This window comes from Cydia pomonella, chromosome 3 (assembly GCF_033807575.1).
Source record: "Cydia pomonella isolate Wapato2018A chromosome 3, ilCydPomo1, whole genome shotgun sequence".
Lineage (NCBI taxonomy): Eukaryota > Metazoa > Arthropoda > Insecta > Lepidoptera > Tortricidae > Cydia > Cydia pomonella.
Genome location: NC_084705.1, coordinates 24,393,105 through 24,413,225, shown reverse-complemented (window position 1 = coordinate 24,413,225; position 20,121 = coordinate 24,393,105). Strand labels below are relative to the sequence as shown.

General features: G+C 34.5%; 1 protein-coding gene across 1 annotated transcript in view; it reads right to left on the bottom strand.

Annotated features, from left to right (window-relative positions):
* Positions 1–16,892: 16,892 nt before the first annotated feature.
* Positions 16,893–20,121, bottom strand: part of LOC133516404 (lachesin-like) — a 177,067-nt gene continuing 173,838 nt past the window's right edge. The window contains exon 8 of the mRNA XM_061849320.1: positions 16,893–18,984. Coding sequence (XP_061705304.1) covers positions 18,816–18,984 — 169 coding nt within the window. The 3' untranslated portion in view covers positions 16,893–18,815. The remainder of the gene's footprint in view (positions 18,985–20,121) is intronic.

Sequence of the window (20,121 nt, the reverse complement as noted above, 5' to 3'; positions counted from 1 at the left end):
TGACTTGGAACTCCGGTAGCCGTCTAAGAAGTGTAACGTTCATACGGTAGATGTCGCTAGGGTCCCTAGACTCATATGGTGGAAAATTTTCTGCCTATGGATGAGGTCTTGGTGGCTCAGATGGCAGAGCGCTGGAGTATCGATCCAGAGGCCGTGAGTTCAAGTCTCATCCAAGACAGTATTTTTTCCACTTTTAAATTTATTCTAAACTTAAAAGAGAGACGTTTTTCCACTTATGAATATTTTCAATTTATAGGTTTCCCTCTTTTTCAAAATTTGCAACCCAAAAACAGTTTTCAAAAACGCGAAACCTATAAATAAATAAATAAATAAATAAAAAAGTACCGTTATTTCGTTAGGATCGCAAAGCTATGCTTCCCTCTTAAGTTTAATAGGTTCCGCAATACGAATAAAAGGATTCTAGATTTACTATTTTGTAGCGAGGAGGGCGTAATTACAGACCCCAATATTGAACTTTCTAATGTCGATAGACATCACTCACCACAAACTCAGATATCCTCGACCCGCCAATAGACAAGTAAACGTTGGTGATTAAAAGGCGGATAACATGAATTTGATCAAATAAATTGGCAAGCCGAATTAGGTAATTTGCAATCGGACCACGGTGGTGAGGGTGTAGTTGTATATCAAGTTGATGTTACTGACAAACTAGTTCCCAATAAACACTAAAAAAAAAACACAATTTCCGAAATGTTTTTCTCTGAAACTTATTAGCCAATGGAATAAGTATCAGTCCCTTGCCGATTATCAAGAATACTCAGTTCTTCTCACTCGCTTTAAAAATCTAATCCTACTCGTAATAGAATGTTGGGGACAATTTTTTTATTTACAGTAACAATATACATAATGGATATATACAGATGATTACTATAAGTAGCTTATATCTAAAATAGGCCCTTGAGGTATTGTACCAAGGATGCTGGCGGCATTTCCTCGTTGTATCGCAATACTGATACGTTGTGCGAGGAAGCCGCCAGCTCTTAGGTCACCAGTTACGTCAACCAGACGTTTCACGATTTCTCCAAAAAAATTGCGCGCGCTGGGACCCCATGGACCTAGAGTTTCAACGCCAAATGGTACAAAATAGAATGTTTCGATTGATCACTGATAACGTAGAAAAGTAGAACAAATTAATACAAAATAATACCAAATGTAAGGCTTTGTCTTTAGAAAAGCAAATGATATTGGACAAAATTTGGTCCCGAAACTACCGAAATAATGAAACTCTCTTTGAAAACGTGACTTATTTATGCCACATTAGATATCAGTGGCAAATTCATAGACTTGGCATTTAAAATGTTAGTGTAAATTGTGTAAATGTATTAAGTTTTATAAGCTTAATATTTTTTGACGTAACGGGCGTAGCTAAAACTGCTAACAAGCTTAAGTAGGACTAGGCAGGAGTGTCTGCCACATGCCAGAGGCTGCCACCCTTTAGGTCCCACGAATTATAAGACGTCACGGTTAAGAGTGACTAGAAACTGGTGGGAAATTTCAGGAGATTGGGATACGTGGAAGAATAAGAGGGAGGCCCTTGCCCAGCAGTGGGACAATATAGGCTCACAACAACAGCAACATATCCTGGACGATCTGTGTATTAATCAAGAAATGTTTGTACAATAAACCGTACGATTAAATTGATTAATCACTAAGGGTCGGTTGCACCAAACCGTCTGTCATCGTTAAAGCGTTCGCTAAATTTTATTTTATTTTTATGATTAACGATTACCTGCAAGCTATCTCTTATTACACACTTGATATAAAAAAAATATCTTAAAAAAAATCTACACCAAGATTGAACTTGGAACTCTACTGGATCGATCTAAAATAATCGCACAAACTCCAACACGTGAAATATATATACTAATACTACTAAACTGTAGTGTCTTATATGACTTTTACTTTGTTTCAGACTTGTTCGTCAAACTTTTGTCATTTCTCAACTAGATGGAGACAGCGTATGATAAGGAAAAATATGATAGCAATAATGACACCAATTTATTTCCTTTATCGTGGGAAGTAATATGGAATAGTTATTTGTTTTCCAAAGGGGCAAAGTTGTTGTGTAACCCCTCGTGCTAAAATTGATATCCGAGCAAGCGAAATATTCCAAAGTAGAATCACAAGCATAGCGTGTGGTTCTAAAAACTGAATTTGGAGTGTTGCGAGGGTTTCAAGGCACGGGTTAAACAAACTTAGTTTTTTTATACTACGTCGGTGGCAAACAAGCATATGGCCCGCCTGATGGTAAGCAGTCTCCGTAGCCTACGTACGCCTGCAACTCCAGAGGAGTTACATGCGCGTTGCCGACCCACCCCCCCTCGTTGAACTCTGGCAACCTTACTCACCGGCAGGAACACAACACTATGAGTAGGGTCTAGTGTTATTTGGCTGCGGTTTTCTGTAAGGTGGAGGTACTTCCCCAGTTGGGCTCTGCTCTAGGTCTGGAATGACATCCACTGGCTGTGCCCTACCACAGAAAGAGAGATGACATTCATGTTCATGTGATATTTGTAGAAACTGGTTTCGCCTATTTTAAGGGGCCACAGTACTGGCAGTAGACGGAACCCTGTCAAATTTCTAGTATACACTTTCTTGGTTTAACTATGCTATAGATCTCTGCTAAATAGTGATAGGTTTATTCCTCACAATTCACAATGCCCATACCTCTCTCTTGGACGTAGTTTAAGGACGTACCCGGGTCCATGTGAGTTACCAAGTGGAACACAAAATTATTCACCACACTAAAGCGAGGAAAATACTACCTGCAAAAAAGAATAAATCAAATCCAAGGGAAATTATAAAATAAAAAAGTTATAAAATATTTATCATTTAATATCATTTACTTCACTTCTACTTACGACACAAGTCATTTCTACCAGAAAATTGTATAAATCGCTCATAAATTGCACCAAATTACTTTGTCACTCTTTTGAATAAAAAGCAACTGTTTCCACAGTTTTTGTAGAATAAAGAGAGCCTTTACGAGTCGGTGTGGTGAAAACATACTACCACTCACGATACTGAAAGCAAAAATATTATAGTACTTTGTGCAACGAGGGGGGGTAAGTGAAATTTAGGATACGATAAAGATAAAGATAAAAAATACTAGGTGACTAACCGGAATAAAACTACGTAACATTAAAGTTTTACAGAAACTACTTTCATAATGGACTCAGCTATAGATAGAATTAACCTTAAACTACCCTTAGAAATAAGTTTTCACGAGGCTGGTAATTCCCAGCAGCCGCAGGCTGGACAGAATTAAAGACCAGAGTTTACAATATTCTTACCCCCCGGAGTTACATACAATGTTTTTCATCACACTTGCGAAGAAAAAACTAAATATTAAGCAAAATAATTCTTAAATACGGTGTCATATCAAACATTCGTCCGCCATTTTATAATTTTTTGACAGGTTGGGTATTGAAGGCACAGACCTATTCGGCATTTAGCCACGATTGAAAATAACCTATGTAAAAACATTTTAAACGGCTGTTAAATTAATCAAATTAAATAATTTTAAACATAAACACAATTTTAAATTATAAACGTCATTATTTTAAAATTAAAACTCATTTATGCTACTTGGTTTGTATGAATAATTGACATAATTGAAAAAAAAAACAATCCATAACTCCCGTGGGAACAATTTAGGCCTTTGTCCTTCAGTATATCTTTTTCAAGCAAGTGTGATGAAAAAGTAATTGGACTTAAACGATGGAATTAATTATGTTCATGCGAAATTTTAAATGTTAAAAATAACTATGTAAAGTATTAAAATTTTAAAATGAGTTTTGAATTTAAATTGTTACTTAACTCCACTTTGTAAGTTACTTGGTTTTTTAAATATTTTATGCAGTTTGTAATTTTCGAGTAGCATGCCTAAATCTCACTCTGAGCGCAGCCTAGAATTTGTGCGGAAAGAGAAAAGTCGTGGAATGTATGGGGCCCAATAAATTCCACGACTCTTCTAGTTCCTACTTTCCACTTTCAATGAAAAAAATATTTAAATAAATCTAGACCATACGTCGGATCTCAAGAATAGGGAATCCCTATATCGATAAACTTTTTCCTTTTACCATATACATATAAATATGTTGGAAGTATAACTACAACTACATATATGGGAAAATCATCGATTATTTTATTGTAAACGTTTTATCGGACATACAAGTTACACAATCAAGTAATGGACTCCAACTCGGCTTAATGAATCGTCTATCGACAAAACGAGCGATTAGCCCCGTCGAATGTATATCGATTAGTTTGCAATTGTGAGCGATTGGTTTGCAATTTGTGGAGAGCATTGTTTGTCTATTACACTCAAAGGCAATGAAAACGTGTTAATTTATACACAAATTACACACAATGGAACCCGTTCTTATGGCTTTTTGGTGTACTAAATCGCTGCTGTCAAATGGAACCGTCACAGTTGAAACAGTTTTGAATTGATGTTAGATAGTCACGATAACCAAGAGAATTACTGTTTCTCGTAATATTGTCTTCGATTACTGCGACAATTACTCACGAATTAGTAAGTAATATTCTTTACAGTACATAATTATGTTGCTACTTTACCGCACTAGTGCGAAAATGAGCATATTACGTTACTATGTCGAACATTTAAAGGGCCATATGTACTGTAAAACGTTGTACGATACATGTGCGAATAGGTAATTCGCAACTTGTGTCGATTTAAAACACTCCCTTCGTTCGTGTTTTAATTTATCGCCACTCGTTTCGAATTTCCTATTTTTCGCACTTGTATCGTAACGTACTATGATTGCACCACAAAGAAAACAATTTTCGTCTTATCGCTGTAAGCATTGCAGCTTATTATAAAGTAGAAGAGTATTACAATTTAACATTTGTTTCGGCAAGAAGGAATCAACAGTATCAGTCAGACAGACAGTGACTATTGGAAAAGCTGGGCAAGATCATCTAGAAAGTATAAATCGTAAGATCATCTAGTAAGTCTAGACCAGTCACTTTATACGCGAGGCAGCAAGTGAAGTGACTGGACCCATCGTTCTTGAAATCGTTAATCGATTCAACCTCCATTGTAACTCAATTTAACCTCCTTTGCGGGTGTTTATTATAAGTACTTGAAATTTCTGCGAGATTACATCAAAAATAGGGGACATTTTTGTAATAAAAACTATCCCATATTTTTACGACCGGTCTGATCTCGTGGGTAGTGACCCTGCCTATGAAGCCGATGGTCCCGGGTTCGAATCCCGGTAAGGGCATTTTATTTGTGTGATGAACAGAGATATTTGTTCCTAAGTTGTGGGTGTTTTCTATGTATATAAGTATGTATTCATCTTTAAACGTATGTGTATCGTCGCCTAGTACCCATAGTACAAACTTTGCTTAGTTTGAAGCTAGGTCGATTTGTGTAAGCTGTCCCCAAATATGTATGTATGTATGTATATTGTTCACCGGGGCTCATACTACTTTAAAATTTTTATCTAAATCGGTGCAGCGGTTATTGATTGCCCATTCAAATTTCCACCTCCCGTTTCCCTTCAGGGATGGTTTTTGAGATTAAATCTATGTTTGTTCTTCCCCAGGACTCGAACTAGTTATCTGTATACCAAAGCGTGTGTTTTTTTTAATCATATTTTACTTGTTGTTACTTCAGATTGGTATCAATATATCATAAATGAAATCAGCATCCTCGATTTATACGAATTTGATAACAAACTTGACCTAGTACCTTTAATGATATAGATATCAAGATAAAATTGAGAGCGAGCCTCCTAAAAATTACATTGAAAATCTTCCACTACTTTAATCCATCCTTTGGTCTTAAGGGGCTGTCAACACCCATTGTCCTTGAAATTGATGTTACTTAAACAGTTTTTTAAGAAGGACTATTTGTTTTAGTCAAGTAAGTAAAATATATTTTCATATTAATTATATTTCAAAGACCGTGGTTGTACTCGATACATGATTGAACGAAATCGGCTCGATAGAAAATAATTGCAAAGATTGGTCTTAAAATCACAATTAAACGGTTCTATGTCTTTATTGTTTTGACTTATGGGTCTGCAATTAAAATCACAATTTCAAAACATTTATATCTAAACCGCTAATGAGTAAAATATTATACTAATAATCCACTTTTTTTTTATTTAAATAATTTTCATATTATTCCCTTGCCGATACAAATAGACAGTATGCGCGCTTTAGGTATTGACAGCCTCTTAAGGACGAATCCTGCCTAAGGTAATCTTCACACATCACATTCAACTAAAAGGTTAAAGCGTGAGTAGCATGACAATCAACGTCAATTACAATGAAGATGGCGTACATTGAAGTTAATTTTTAATTTACTTATATATGAAAAATAGAAAATCTAAAGATTTCATATTTTATAAAAGTTACTGGACAAATGTGTTACCGTTTGAGGAGAGACAATTTGTGTTTTAAATTTTGCTCGTGTTACAGACCCCATCCTGTATATATACACCGTGTTTTTTTTATTTCCGTTAATTTCAAGGGTGCATCCCTGAGCTTAAATTAAGTAACTTTCTCAAAGACACCGTTATTCTAATAAACTCCATTTCGGAGATAATCAATATTTAATCTTTATCTTATAAGGCCCTTACGAGCGTATACACTTGCCTTAGGGCCTGTTTACATATTGATTAGTGTTTATTAAGAGATAACACATTTGCTTCTAAACGTAAATACAATTTCGGACGATTGATGTTCGAAATGACAGTGATATGTCACAGTTTTCAATTGTTTGGTTGAGTTAAATGTAATGCCCGTGTTACAACAACGCTATATGCAACATTTGATTACCGCTCATAAAATAATAATTATTAAAAAATTAAAAAAAAAGATGTACGTTTTACAATTTTTTTACATATTTGTACATATTTTCTTTATGAACGTTTAGCCAAACTATTAGTATAAACTATAATGTGCAGGAGTGCCAAGCTAATAGCTTTGCTGACTGTAAATATCCCTAAAACTCTAAGTTTACTAGAGAAAACAATTCGAGATAATTTTCAAAAGAAAACTTTGAAGGAATTGGCAATGTGGTGAGTGTAAATCGATACTCGAATAGCGCTCGGTTATATTCCAGACACGATCCAAACTAAAAAGTAATATCAAATGTTAGGTAGGGATGAGAGTCTTCAGACTTGTGAAAAACGTTTCGATTTTGTGTTTCGTAATTCGGTAAAAAGGTCCGGAGACCAATTCCAGCTTAGAAATAGATGTCACATTGATATCATTCTGATATTAGTCGCTCATGCATCTTGGTCTGAATTACTTCAGTGTTTATCGCTCAAATCCATATTTTGTGCGATAAATAATGAATGAAATTAACCTTTTGAACGCTTTATGTCATAAACACAAACATCACTCAAACGCCAAGATCCCGGGCGCAAGGGAGCTAATGTAATCTTATTCGCAAGTGTGAAGGTTACTTTGACTGCGTCCGCCATAACACTTATAGTTGTCTTTGGCACTGCTCAAGGCCGCAGGCAAACCTTCTAGACGGTGTATTTTTCTATTACGTAGATAGTTATTATTTATTATAATTTTTATAACTACGTTCTTTTATTCTTATTTGTATGTATGTGTTTAATTAAAGCATCTCATTTGATATCATAAACTCATAAACTGAATAAAACACATACCCGACATCTAAAGACTAATAATGTCAGAATCAGTATAATAATGTTTTATGCTTTTTAAAGTTTTACTGAAGTTCTAAAGTGAAATGAAACAAAAGCAATTGTTTAAAACGTTTAATTTTTATTGTTATAATAAACAACACCGCTTTAATTTTTCCCTTACTAACAATAGTAGATATTTTCCCAAATGATAATAATAAATTATTTAGTCCAATATACAATTATGAATACTTAAGGCCATGAATATTAAATAATACATTAGTACGTTAAACACAAATTCACATGAAGAATAGATCGAGCATCAAAAGCAAATTTTAATGTTGCATCGTACATTTTCGGGTTTCCGACTTTAATTCCTCTGTAGTAAGATACTATTTACATCTGAAAGGTTGAGCGAGATAAAACGTTGTGCATCTTAATGTTTATTTAACTTGAATACTAACAATGTAGCTATGTATTTAATTTACTGATATAACATTAAAAAAACGCCAAAATTGGAGTTTCTGATGAAATGTATGATATATCGTGTCATTCACGACGACGCGTGCCTTAACTCTTATTTTCATGTTATTAAATGTTAGATTTGACAAATCTGCGCGTCATCATGTATAACACGAACTATATTCACGTGAAAAATATTAAATACCTACCTACACAACAGGTTTGATCGTTAATTTTTAATTTTATATGTTTGGTAATAATCGGTGCTACAAAATGTAGCCAATCATTTTTAACCCTTTATAAGGCACAAGGAAGTCAGGAATTATCAATGGCGCAGCTAGCCAGTGAAATAAGGGGGGGGGGGGGGAGGCAAGTTGATATAGCCGGAGAGGAACATACATTGTATGTAAAATTTGAGCTCCAGAGAAGGGAAGCTGCACCTGCCTACGCTCATGGGATTTATGCAAAACCTTATCACTTTGAAATAAAGTTCAAAATCAGGTGGGAAATATATTCCTTCTGCCTTATAAAGGCTTAATATTATTAAAGTCAAGCAATAAATTTTAAGCTGCTTTCAAGAAACGTTAATTTCAATAATATTTAAAAAACATAGACGTTCGATGAATGACTGTACAATATGTGTGGAAAATGATTGTTCTTTTATTTGTATAAAAAAAACATACTTCATAGTATGCTCCGGTACAGTCTATTGCATTGAAACAAAGATATAATATTTCACTAATGAAATACAAAAAACATATTTAGAGTGTATTTCGTTTAGGTAAATTAAAACTTTATTACCTACTATTATTATAAACACGAGTGTAAAAAAAAATTATAAAACCAATCATAATGAGAAAGATGTAAGTTATTGAACTATAACTACTATTTTATTATTTACACAACACAATAGCCGCATTATAACAGCAATTTATTAACCATGCATTAAATAATGCGCTTAGTAAAACTTCGTTATAATTATGTATAAACAAATCGAGGGAATGCTTCGTTTGATATTATGGATAAATCACGTACAAATTGGATATAATTTTAAATATAATGTTAAATCGATATAATTTTTGTCGATGACATGTATATTTTTATGCTGAGGTGGTTTTGAAAGGTGACAACGTTAATAGATCTTCAGAGTTGACATATTCTTATTGCAAAAAAATCCAAAATTTGAACCAATCATAAATAGTATTTTCGATGAATTTCATATTCATAAATTAATGACCGAACGTGGTTTTCTTATACTAGGTAATATATTTAAAAGATAATTTACAAGAGAAGGATACATTATTGGAATTAACTCTGCAAATTTTGATATGTGATGTAGGTCATAATATAACAGAATATTAAGGACTAAGGGCTAAATAGTCGGCTTTTTATCATTTGTCACCGTGTCTGTCACGTTCTAACAAGCAAGCGCGAAAGTGACGGGAATAGTGACAAGTGATAAAAATGGAACCATGCTGCTACCGCAGTTCATATAAAATATAGTTTCAGTAACAAGTCTGCAGTTGTAGATTTGCGACCGTTATATTCTTTTTTAAACCAAAATATTCTGTTTTAATCTGACCATGCTGTATTTTTTTTTCAAAAGCTTGCAGACCACTGCGGTACACGAATATTTTTCACCACATATCAAGATAATGGACACGTTCCAAAAATCTGTTCACGTAACACATCCCCAGAGCTCTAGAAGAACAAGCCTTTAAGTCCGTGCGAAGCAAACTTTTATATTGCACTGTTTTTAAATACATAAGGAATAAATTATCGCAGCATAACAGTTTTTCGAGAATATTTTAATGCAAATAACAAAAGTTTATGAATACAATTATATTCATGCCAACATTTTTTCCAAAAATATACCAATACTTTTTCATTTGGTAAATCCATTGAATTCGTTTAATTTGTACAATATTAAATTAAATAATTATGAGGCAACTGGCGTCGGAACTTAACAAAACATACACTTTTGGTATACTGTTCACTGAACTTAGTAATTACTCCGTAGGTTATGAAAGAATTCGCTTTTTAGTATATCTTTGATAATTGCAGAGCCGTATGTAATTGTATCAAAGAGTAATTTAATTTGAATTTAACTGTTTTGGATAAGTAGGTAAGCAAATCAGTTCTGTAAACTCTAAACAAAACGGACAATGTGTCTAGGTGGCATAAAAAAGTTTATGAATATCATTATATTCATACCACAAATCGCTCGTTGTGTATTATATTTATTTTCCTTTTAGAGCAGGATTCGAACATTTTAATTCTAATAACATATCGACACCGACATGGATGTACTGAAACAAGTGCGATTTATGATTTATTTAACCTTAGTTGTAGCAGTACACTTACCACACTTTTTTGACCCCCCTTTCCCTTTGTGGTGCAAGTGACTCGCCTCGGTATGACAATGTTCCGGTTTTTGAAATGTCAGTTGCCTCTATATATGTATGTCACTTTATTCTCAAAAACTAATATGAGTTTCAGTATGAACTTTTAGACAAAGGTAAATATTGTTATTTTAATCATAAATACATAAAAAAACCTATTTTCGTAAAATCTCTCTTTATTAGGAGTTATCGATCGGTATCACTTGTAGAGTCAGACCAAGATATGTTGGCAGCGATTTTGATAGCCCAGACAGTGCAAGTGTTATTTTAAACGTCAAACATGTATGAAATTATGACGTTTACTTAACACTTGCACAGGCTGGGTTCGGGTATTGAAATCGCTGCCAAATTAGCTTGGTCTGACTCTACATACCTACATACCATGAGCTGCAGTAATTTTACGACACCATATTGATGAACCTTTTCTACAAGAGTAATCAGTACAAAATTAAATCGAGTTAATTCCAACCATGAACCACGATAAGTCCTAGCGATAATCAGAGACGTGTAAATTCACATGGCGCGCGTCCACCACGCGCCGGCCATGTGTCAGCTGGCGAGCGCCGCAAGCAGCGTCAGCGTTGGATGCGAGAATGCCACAGAGCCGCCGCGCTGCATCGCAAGAGGATTCTCGCCTGTGAACAATTATTAAATTTAATGCACTCACTAGCGGTTAACCGCATCAGCGGCAACGCAATTAATACGCAATGAGAATTTTGGATACACACTGATCTGCCACAAGAATTTTATCCGCAAAGGTTAAACTCGAAGTCACGGCCAAACACGGACAGCCGCGGTATTTTACCGGGATTCCGCTATCACATAGCGGTGAACCGCCTTGCCAGTGGCATATGTAGGTGGCAAGTTGCCACCTACATATGAGGCAAATGCAGAATGCCTGCCACAAATATCTTCTTACGAAATAAGGAAATAAGATAACCGGTGAAGTATTAATAACAATTCTTGTTTAAATTCGCTGTATATATTTAATTTAAATGGGACAGTAAATCACGTTTCAAATTAACTGTCGAGGCGAAAATAGCTCGTTCCCTTTATACCCTGCAAATTCATACTCCACGACGTTATTGTCCCCTTGGCACCAATAAATACAACTCGCCTACTAAAAATTCGTAACTTTCATGTATTTCCATAATTAATTTTTTGATTTACATTGTTTGTGATCGCGGAAGTAAATGGTTTTCAGTTATTAAAATCAAAGAATAATCAATGTGTGTATGTAAGTAGAAAACATATTTGAAGAATACTTTTGGTTAAATGATGTAAGGATAAGGATCAACTGAGTAAAACTTTTAAATTAGTCTTAAGTTTTTTTTTTAAGTATATTTTTTTGTATTGACCTAAATAAACTGACCTGTATTAAATATAAATAATAAATAACTGAGTAATTATAAATAATCATTATGATGGCAAAATGTCACGGATACTATAGTTAGTTTGAAATGAAGGCTTTGCAATCGAAATATGTGTATATATGTATCCGGAAAACTGCTTAATTTTAAACAAAAAAAAAATGTTTGAAGACAGTCAAGTAGGTAACAGTTTGAACCTATACAGATCATTTATGCCTTGATTAGACTTCAAATGTGTGTTTTTAGTCTAGGAATAGGTATGTTTTATTTTCAAAAACGAGTTTTGGCTAACGCACCAAAATTTTGATAACATCAGTTCATCAATAACCAAAATATGCGCTCATTTTAGTAACGTTTCTTTATGTCTTACGTTGCCGTCTTTGTTTGCCAGTTACAAAACAACAAGCGAATGAATTACACACATATATTTTGTTGTTCAAAAAGTTCAATTATAGCATACCGATCATCATACATGTCATCATACATAAGTTAAAATGATGTGGGTATATCGTGCCAAATCTAAGAAACTTTGGATCGACCCTTGTATAAATAAAACAAGCTATGTAGATACCAACATTCCCTCAATACAACTGTACTTCATTTAATTTTGAAATTATTAAGATAATGTTTAACCACCCGTACATGGTATGCAAAATGTGATATAAATGCTATCACATTTTGCATACCATGTACGGGTGGTTAAACATTATCTTAATAATTTCAAATAGCCGAAAGCAAATAAGTATTTCATATCTACAAAATTAAAAGTTTATGAATCCGTGTGTTTGTTTGCATAAGTGTTGGCGTCTTAAAGGAGTTGTCAGACTAGATGAGAGTATAAAAGTTTTCTCTTTTTGTGGAAATCGTTTATCAGGTTTTTTCCCGTTTTGAAATTTATTGTAATTAACTAAACATATTTAATATAAATATAATGTTTATGCACATATTTGCCTGCCTTACATAAAATAAAAACTGGCCAAGTGCGTGTAGGACCACGCATAATAATGGAGTGTTCCGAACCCTCATACGATACAAAAATACGGCACAAGTAAAAGGGCGTATCTTCGTGGCACGTCCGTTGGATAAGTTTTTTTGGAAAATGTGTTTGTAATTATACATGGTTATTGTAGGAAGTATTAATTAAGGTGCTATATATTGCGAGATTTTTTAATACATATTTTGTATTCGCGGTTCAAAAGTTACGCAAAATTTTAGATTTTCAGAGCGATCATTCCCAAAAGTATTTACTAAATCAAAAACACTTATAGCAACCTTAATATTATTGATTTTCAGTTACATGTATGACTCCATACAAATTATATATACACATTTTTTTTTCATTTTAACATCTTATCTAAGTAGCAGCTTACCAAATAAACCTATGATCTAAATTGCATTAATATACATATCTGACATAAAAGTAAAATCACTGACATACGGACAGTCAGACGGACGGACGGACAGACGGATATGACGAAACTATTAGTGTTCCTAAAAAGAGTTATTTAATTTATGTTAGTAAAGATAGCGTACTTTTAAAAACTCTATTCAGTAAATAAATATAGGTAGTCTTCACACAAACATTATTGCGAAAGTTTTTAAGTTATTTACGACCAACATTCAAGATCTACCGTACTAAACAAAACAAAAAAAAGGTATAAAAGTTTGCCAAACATCTGCACTAATAAATAAAGACATGAAGACCTTTAAGTTAAGCGAAATAGCGTTTAATTTTACGCTAGAGGTTTCAAACAAATCTCAAAATTAAGCCGAAAAAGTTTAACGTCAGCCAATCGACTTGCTATTTTAATTTTAATTATCCGTCTTTTTGCCGTTCATTAATTATTCGCAAACGAATGTTTCAGATTACCGGTTCACCGAATTACTGTTTACAAATGTATCATTTGGTAGAACTACGTTTCCAAATCTCGTCTTTTCAGTTAGTTTATGAGACAATACGTCGAACAATTACCGGAATTACGATTGGCCGAATACATAGTGCAAATCTGTAACGTTTGTTACAATCGAGTGAATTTTGTACCCTTACCATTTATTTACCGTGGCTGAATACGGCCGTGACACACATGAGTGAATAAATAGAGTGACGGATTAAATGTTCTAATCGCTTCAGTATTAGTTTGGACGACCGATCTGGCCTAGTGGGTAGTGACCTATGAAGCCGATGGTCCCGGGTTCAAATCCTGGTAAGGGCATTTATTCATATAATGAGCACGGATATTTATTCTTGAATCATGGGTGTTTTTTATGTATTTAAGTATTTATAAATATTTATATATTATATATATCGTTGTCTGAGGGGTGCACTACATTTTTTATAATTACTTTTCATATATTATAGTAGGATATATCGTTATTTTGAATAACGTAATAAATGGCATACTACCGTAATACTTAATTAACGGCAAACATAATGTTATTATTGATATAATGGTCATAAGGTATATTTACACTTTGTCTAATATACTTTGCCATAATTATTACATACTTTAAAACATATTATTTGTTCTAACAAGTGACATCACATAATTATGTGTGAAGCATAATGAGTGCATAACATAAATGGGTTAGGTTAGGTTGGAACTGCGACTCCGGACAAACGAATATCTGGGTTAAAATTATTTTCGTTATCTTGTTTTTGTCCCCAAAAAAGGTGACGCAATGCAGCTTTTTGTATGAGATGAAATTTAGTTTTTACAATTTTTCATGTAAAATATAATCTATAGCTATAAAGACATACAAATAGGACTCAAATTTTTTATTTATTTGATAGAAGACAGATACAAGCGTGACAGGGTATTCAGAAACAAGACAACGAAATTAATTTGGACCCAGTACCTAGCAAAGGAGGCTTATGTTAGGTTAGAACTTCGACCCCCCGTAGAATAAAAAACCTCGCAAAAAAGTGGTTTAGGTTAGGTTTTAACTGTAAGCCACCATTTTGAAAATTGTACTTTTACTGTTTTGACAAAAAAAAATCTAATTTATAAGTTTTGTTTTATCCTCGCAAGTGTGTTGAAAAACGTCGTATGAAACGCGTGTACATTGGTCATTACCCACATTGGCTTTCTTATTGCGCGCTCGCTTACAGCTCGCGCACAATATCGCCTCGTGTACTTAGCACACTTGTATCATAATGTACTATTTATTTAGTAATACGTCAACTACACTAACGCAGCGCAATATATCAAGGACATTGTTTGAGACATCACCCACGTAAACGCTGCAGCAGTATAGTATAGGTGACTTTCGGGTGGCAACTATATCTGCATTACGTAAACGCCGCTGCAGTAATGCCGCAACAGTATTGCAGCTGCGGTTTCCATCCAAATGTTTCCTTGAAATTAGTGACGTTTACCGCCGCATTACTGCCGCGTTTATGACGATCAATTCGGCGCTAATTTCATCAAGAATGTGCAGCTGTAGCATGGTAGGATTTTAATCACCTGTCAGCATGCTTATCACGTTTTAACAAGTATATAAGTGCGAAAGTAGCTGTCATAGTGACAGGTGATCAAAATCCTACCATGCTACCGCCATGGAGTTGACATCCGAATGGCATACATATTTTTTACGTACATGTTTCTATAGACATAAGGAAACATAATACATGGCTTGTCGCTTCGTAGCGTTTCGCAGCCTGCTCATAAAACGATGAAAAAACCATCAAATCCTGAAAATCAAAGACCCGTGAATGCAGAATCAATTTTCAATCTCGACGATCGTCTTTCATATGTCTGACCTATTTAAGCATTCTTCTATATCACGGAACCGATCAAGCGACAAATGATTCTTTTCAGGGTACCTACTGTTTCTGAGATGAAACGGTGATACCTCCATCCGAAGTCGCTGATCGGCCATTATTGCCACGGAGTTCGCATTATTGTTTTTCTTGGATTAGCGATATTTCAAATCTGAAGGTAATTGAAACTTTGACTCAATTATGTCAAAACACGTTAAGCTAAATGAGAGTGAATAAAGGTGACAATAAATCCAACTGCAGTTGCATAAAGATGATGTTTGGATTATTTGGATGTCAATTGCAGCTGCATTACTCTTTCGGCATCGTTGATGCCGCCGGTGTATTTGTCAATTTCCTCGATAAAATGAGTGACAGAATGAATGTCTTAATCGCGGCGGAAATGTAGCGGCGAATGTCATTAATTTTTTCAAGGAATAGTACATTAGCATTACTATAGAGGCCGGGAAACGAAGGGTTGCAGGCCAAGTAGATATAGACGGATAGGCATACGCGGCCGGCGATCCCGTTTCTCACCGAGATTTGTATACTACTTTTCTCAACTTGCAATGAAAAAAAAAGTCAATTTGTTTTATTTGTAGGTTTCCACGGCTACAAAACAAATAACGACTCTATTACTTTTTGATGGTTGAATGCCAAGACGTTGTGTCACAATTTTTACGTTTAAAAACAAAAGAAATTAAGAAGGTTGCATTACAGGCCTAGGCGTGTAAGGCTGTATGAAATTCCTTTACATATCATCTTCACTCATCGCACCGGGTACGAAGTATTTCCGGACCTAATTTGAAGTAAGTCATGTCAACATTTAATTGCAAGTTTGAGAAAATCGATATTAATGCAGCTGCAGTTGACATCCAAACGTAACATTGTACTGTCTTTCTAGTATAGAAGTCCCGCAACAGAATTCCAGTCAAATTAACTGGGAAATTTAAAACAAACAAGAAATTTCGTTAATATTTCAGACATGCGGCATGCATGTAAAAGTAGCTAAAAGGTCACTTGAAGTTAAAAGCGTCTGATGGTTAGCTTAAACATTTGCTATACCGGGCTATTCATTTGTACTTACCTGATTGTCAAAAAAACATATTAAATGATTCACCTTTTTGTCACCGAATAAAAAATAATACCAATATGGTAAATGCTAACAGATCACGATCTAGGAAGATGGTAAATTATTATATTCAAGTCAGCACATAGGTCTTACAAAAGATAAGGGTAAAGACTTAAGTCTTTCTGTGTACCGAGTTCAAGATTTACGAGTTAAAGGTACGAAATAAAGTCCAGATAAAACTTTGTAATGGTAGTAGCAGACTTTAATGTATTTTATTATTTTACCTTTTTTAAAAGCTGTAAAGATTAGAACGAAAGATAGAATAAAGAGCTTATTTTTTAGTTTTTTATCCAACTAACTAGTATGAAGTTTAATAGTCATATTTAGGTACCAGCAAAGTCAATAAAGCGAAAATGTTTGCCGTGTCCAAAGTCCGAAGGAAGTGGATATCCATGACCTCTGCCTACCCTTTGTTCGTGAACGTGTGTTCCATTTATAAAAGTATTGTAGAATGGAACCTACACAGTACACAAGGCACTTATTTTTAACATGAAATAAAAAAATTAAAATTATCAATCTCAAACAAATTACTCAGTTGTGGGAGGAAATCCGTTAAAACTCCATCCAAAACTATCTAAAAAACTATCGAATGCAGCGACGCTTTAAAATAAAACTATGCGCATTCAATTTTTTTCTGGGGATTACATCTAAATCTGATTTTGTCCGCAACGGATAGTCCGGATTTTGACGCGTTAATTATACACATATATGTACCTATATTTCTACTCGTATGTACATGGCCGCAAATTGTTTGTAACATTTAACTACAGCTAACAAATTTATTATGAGGTTAATAAGTAATTTACCTAGGAAAATCCAAATAATTTTAGATGTTTCTGTACGCCTAAATCTAGCCTAAATAAAATTCCTAGCTGAAGCCTCTTCGAAACTTTTTCAAGCATTCTGCGAATATTGCCTAAGCCTCCCCTGTCAGCATAAATTCGACAGGCCGGGAGAAACCACAAATTCCAAAGATAAAAATATTTGCAAACATGCTTGTAATATGCGGGTGATGCCTTCGACCCAATTGGCATTTTTAGCATAGCAAGTAACAGTCACAAGAGAGGATTTGGGAATATTTTGCTGGTCTTACACGTGTCGATGCGCTCCTCAAAAATGAACTTTGTACGACATTGGGAATGTTGGAATATTTTAGCTATAATGTAAGAAGGACAATATCCTAGGTTTTACCAAAAGGAAAATGTTTCAAAAACACTTTATTTGCAAGTTAGGAGTCATTGCAGTTATTTCGCAGTTCCTACACAATAATTATATAATCTCGTATTGTGTAGGAACTTATCGTCAGGTGATAACCAAAACTGACTAATTACAAAAAAAAAGATTAACCTAATTTTGGTACTCACTATGGCTTTTTATTTATAAAAAATAAAATAGAATAAATAAATAAGTATTATAGGACATTATTACACAAATTGACTAAATCCCACAGTAAGCTCAATAAGTCTTGTGTTGTGGGTACTTAGACAACGATATATATAACATATAAATACTTAAATACATAAAAAATATCCATGACTCAGGAACAAATATTCATGCTCATCACACAGATAAATGCCCTTACCAGGATTTGAACCCGGGACCATTAGCTTCATAGCACACACTCACAGGCAGGCAGGGTCACTACCCACTAGGCCAGACCGGTCGTCAACTTATTTAAAAAATTGGATCAGGTAAGAAGGCCCACATTACAAATACCGTATAGACTAACACACTTAAGTATACCATTTGTAAACTAAAAACTAAACACTACTTAGGCGACAAAAATAACTTTTGATGAACTTGTGGTGGTAATTAGTGACTTTTAGTTGTCACCTTACCTTACCTTTTGGTTGCCTACGCCGAATCTTTAGTTGTCAAGCGGACCCCAGGCTCCCATGAGCCGTGGCAATATTTCGGGACAACGCTAGCAAGAAGAGGTTGTCACCTTACGTATGCTTGGCGTGTTCCTGGGATGTGATACATGCTCATACACTGTCGACATTCTCTCAGCGTGGCACAAAAGCTGGGAACATTTTAGCTACGTAAAGTGTTGTAGCGGTACTTGCCTCTGAGCACATGCACGGAGACCGCAGAAGCGGCGACGTCGGCGAGCGAGCAGGTGTAGTTGCCGGAGTCGTGGCGGTTGGCGTTAGCGATGTACAGCCGCGAAAGCGCGCCGTTGGCTGTCGCTTCGGTTTTCACGCTGTACACAAAAATATGTATATGGATAACATTTTATACAGCGTATATTTTTTTATACGACCACATAATCAAAGGGTAATTAGTTTAGGTTTTGATGAACGCACTTTCATATGTTTTATAAAAAAGTAGACAACTTTTATGTTTCTATATAATTTGTTTTAACTCTAAACGTCGCATTAATGGCGCGACGTCACATATGTTACAAATGATCACGATGTTCGGATTACATTGCACGAAAAATTTACAAAAATTAATCATGGTGCTAAGAGTAAATTAAAATTTTCTTTCAGAATCAGTTCATACGACTAAAACGTATTACGTCTGTTCTGTGATTATATTAAAAATTCACGAATTATATATTATCGTCAGCCATTTGAGAAAGAATGCTAGTAAACAAGGGAAAAATGATAAAACACCATAAAATAAAGCTGTAAACATGCTCTTTGACGATTTTAAACAAAACAGTAAATTCTTTGATTGCTATTTTACGACGTCCTGCTGGCCAATAGTTGCGATTTACTGCGGACGATAAACGCTACTCAAACCATAAAGCGCTGTCCCTGTTTTCTATCAAGCGAAAGTAAAAAAATCTGAGTTCGAGTCACTGGAATACGTAGAGTAAATTCTGAAGATTGCTAATTAATTTTTTGGCAACCAATTCTTGCCTAAAATTGTTATCTAAAAAAGAGGTACCTACGATTTTTTTAACCTACGGCACCTTAAGGTATAATTTTAGGGATCAAACACACTGGTGATAAAAATGGGTAAAATGGGTTATATAGCAAATATAGTAATATCACTATCAGTTATTTTATGCCTTTATACCTTAAAAAAAAAATATATATATATATATATACTTTATAATTATATTTTCATCACACTTGCTCGAAAAAGATCTTATTTCATGCAGGTGTGCTGAAGGACAAAGGCCTATTTTGATCCCGTGGGATTTATGGATTGTGTAAAAAAGTTGTAACTCCCTCGGGATCCCTAAGATTATTGCAAACTCGGGTCTTTAATTCCCACCATCGTATCCAAAATTTCACTTACCGCCCTCGTTGCACAATGTACTATTAAATACAAAATCCAACATAATTATAAAGTTCTAAAGTAACGATACGACCTCATTAAAAACTCT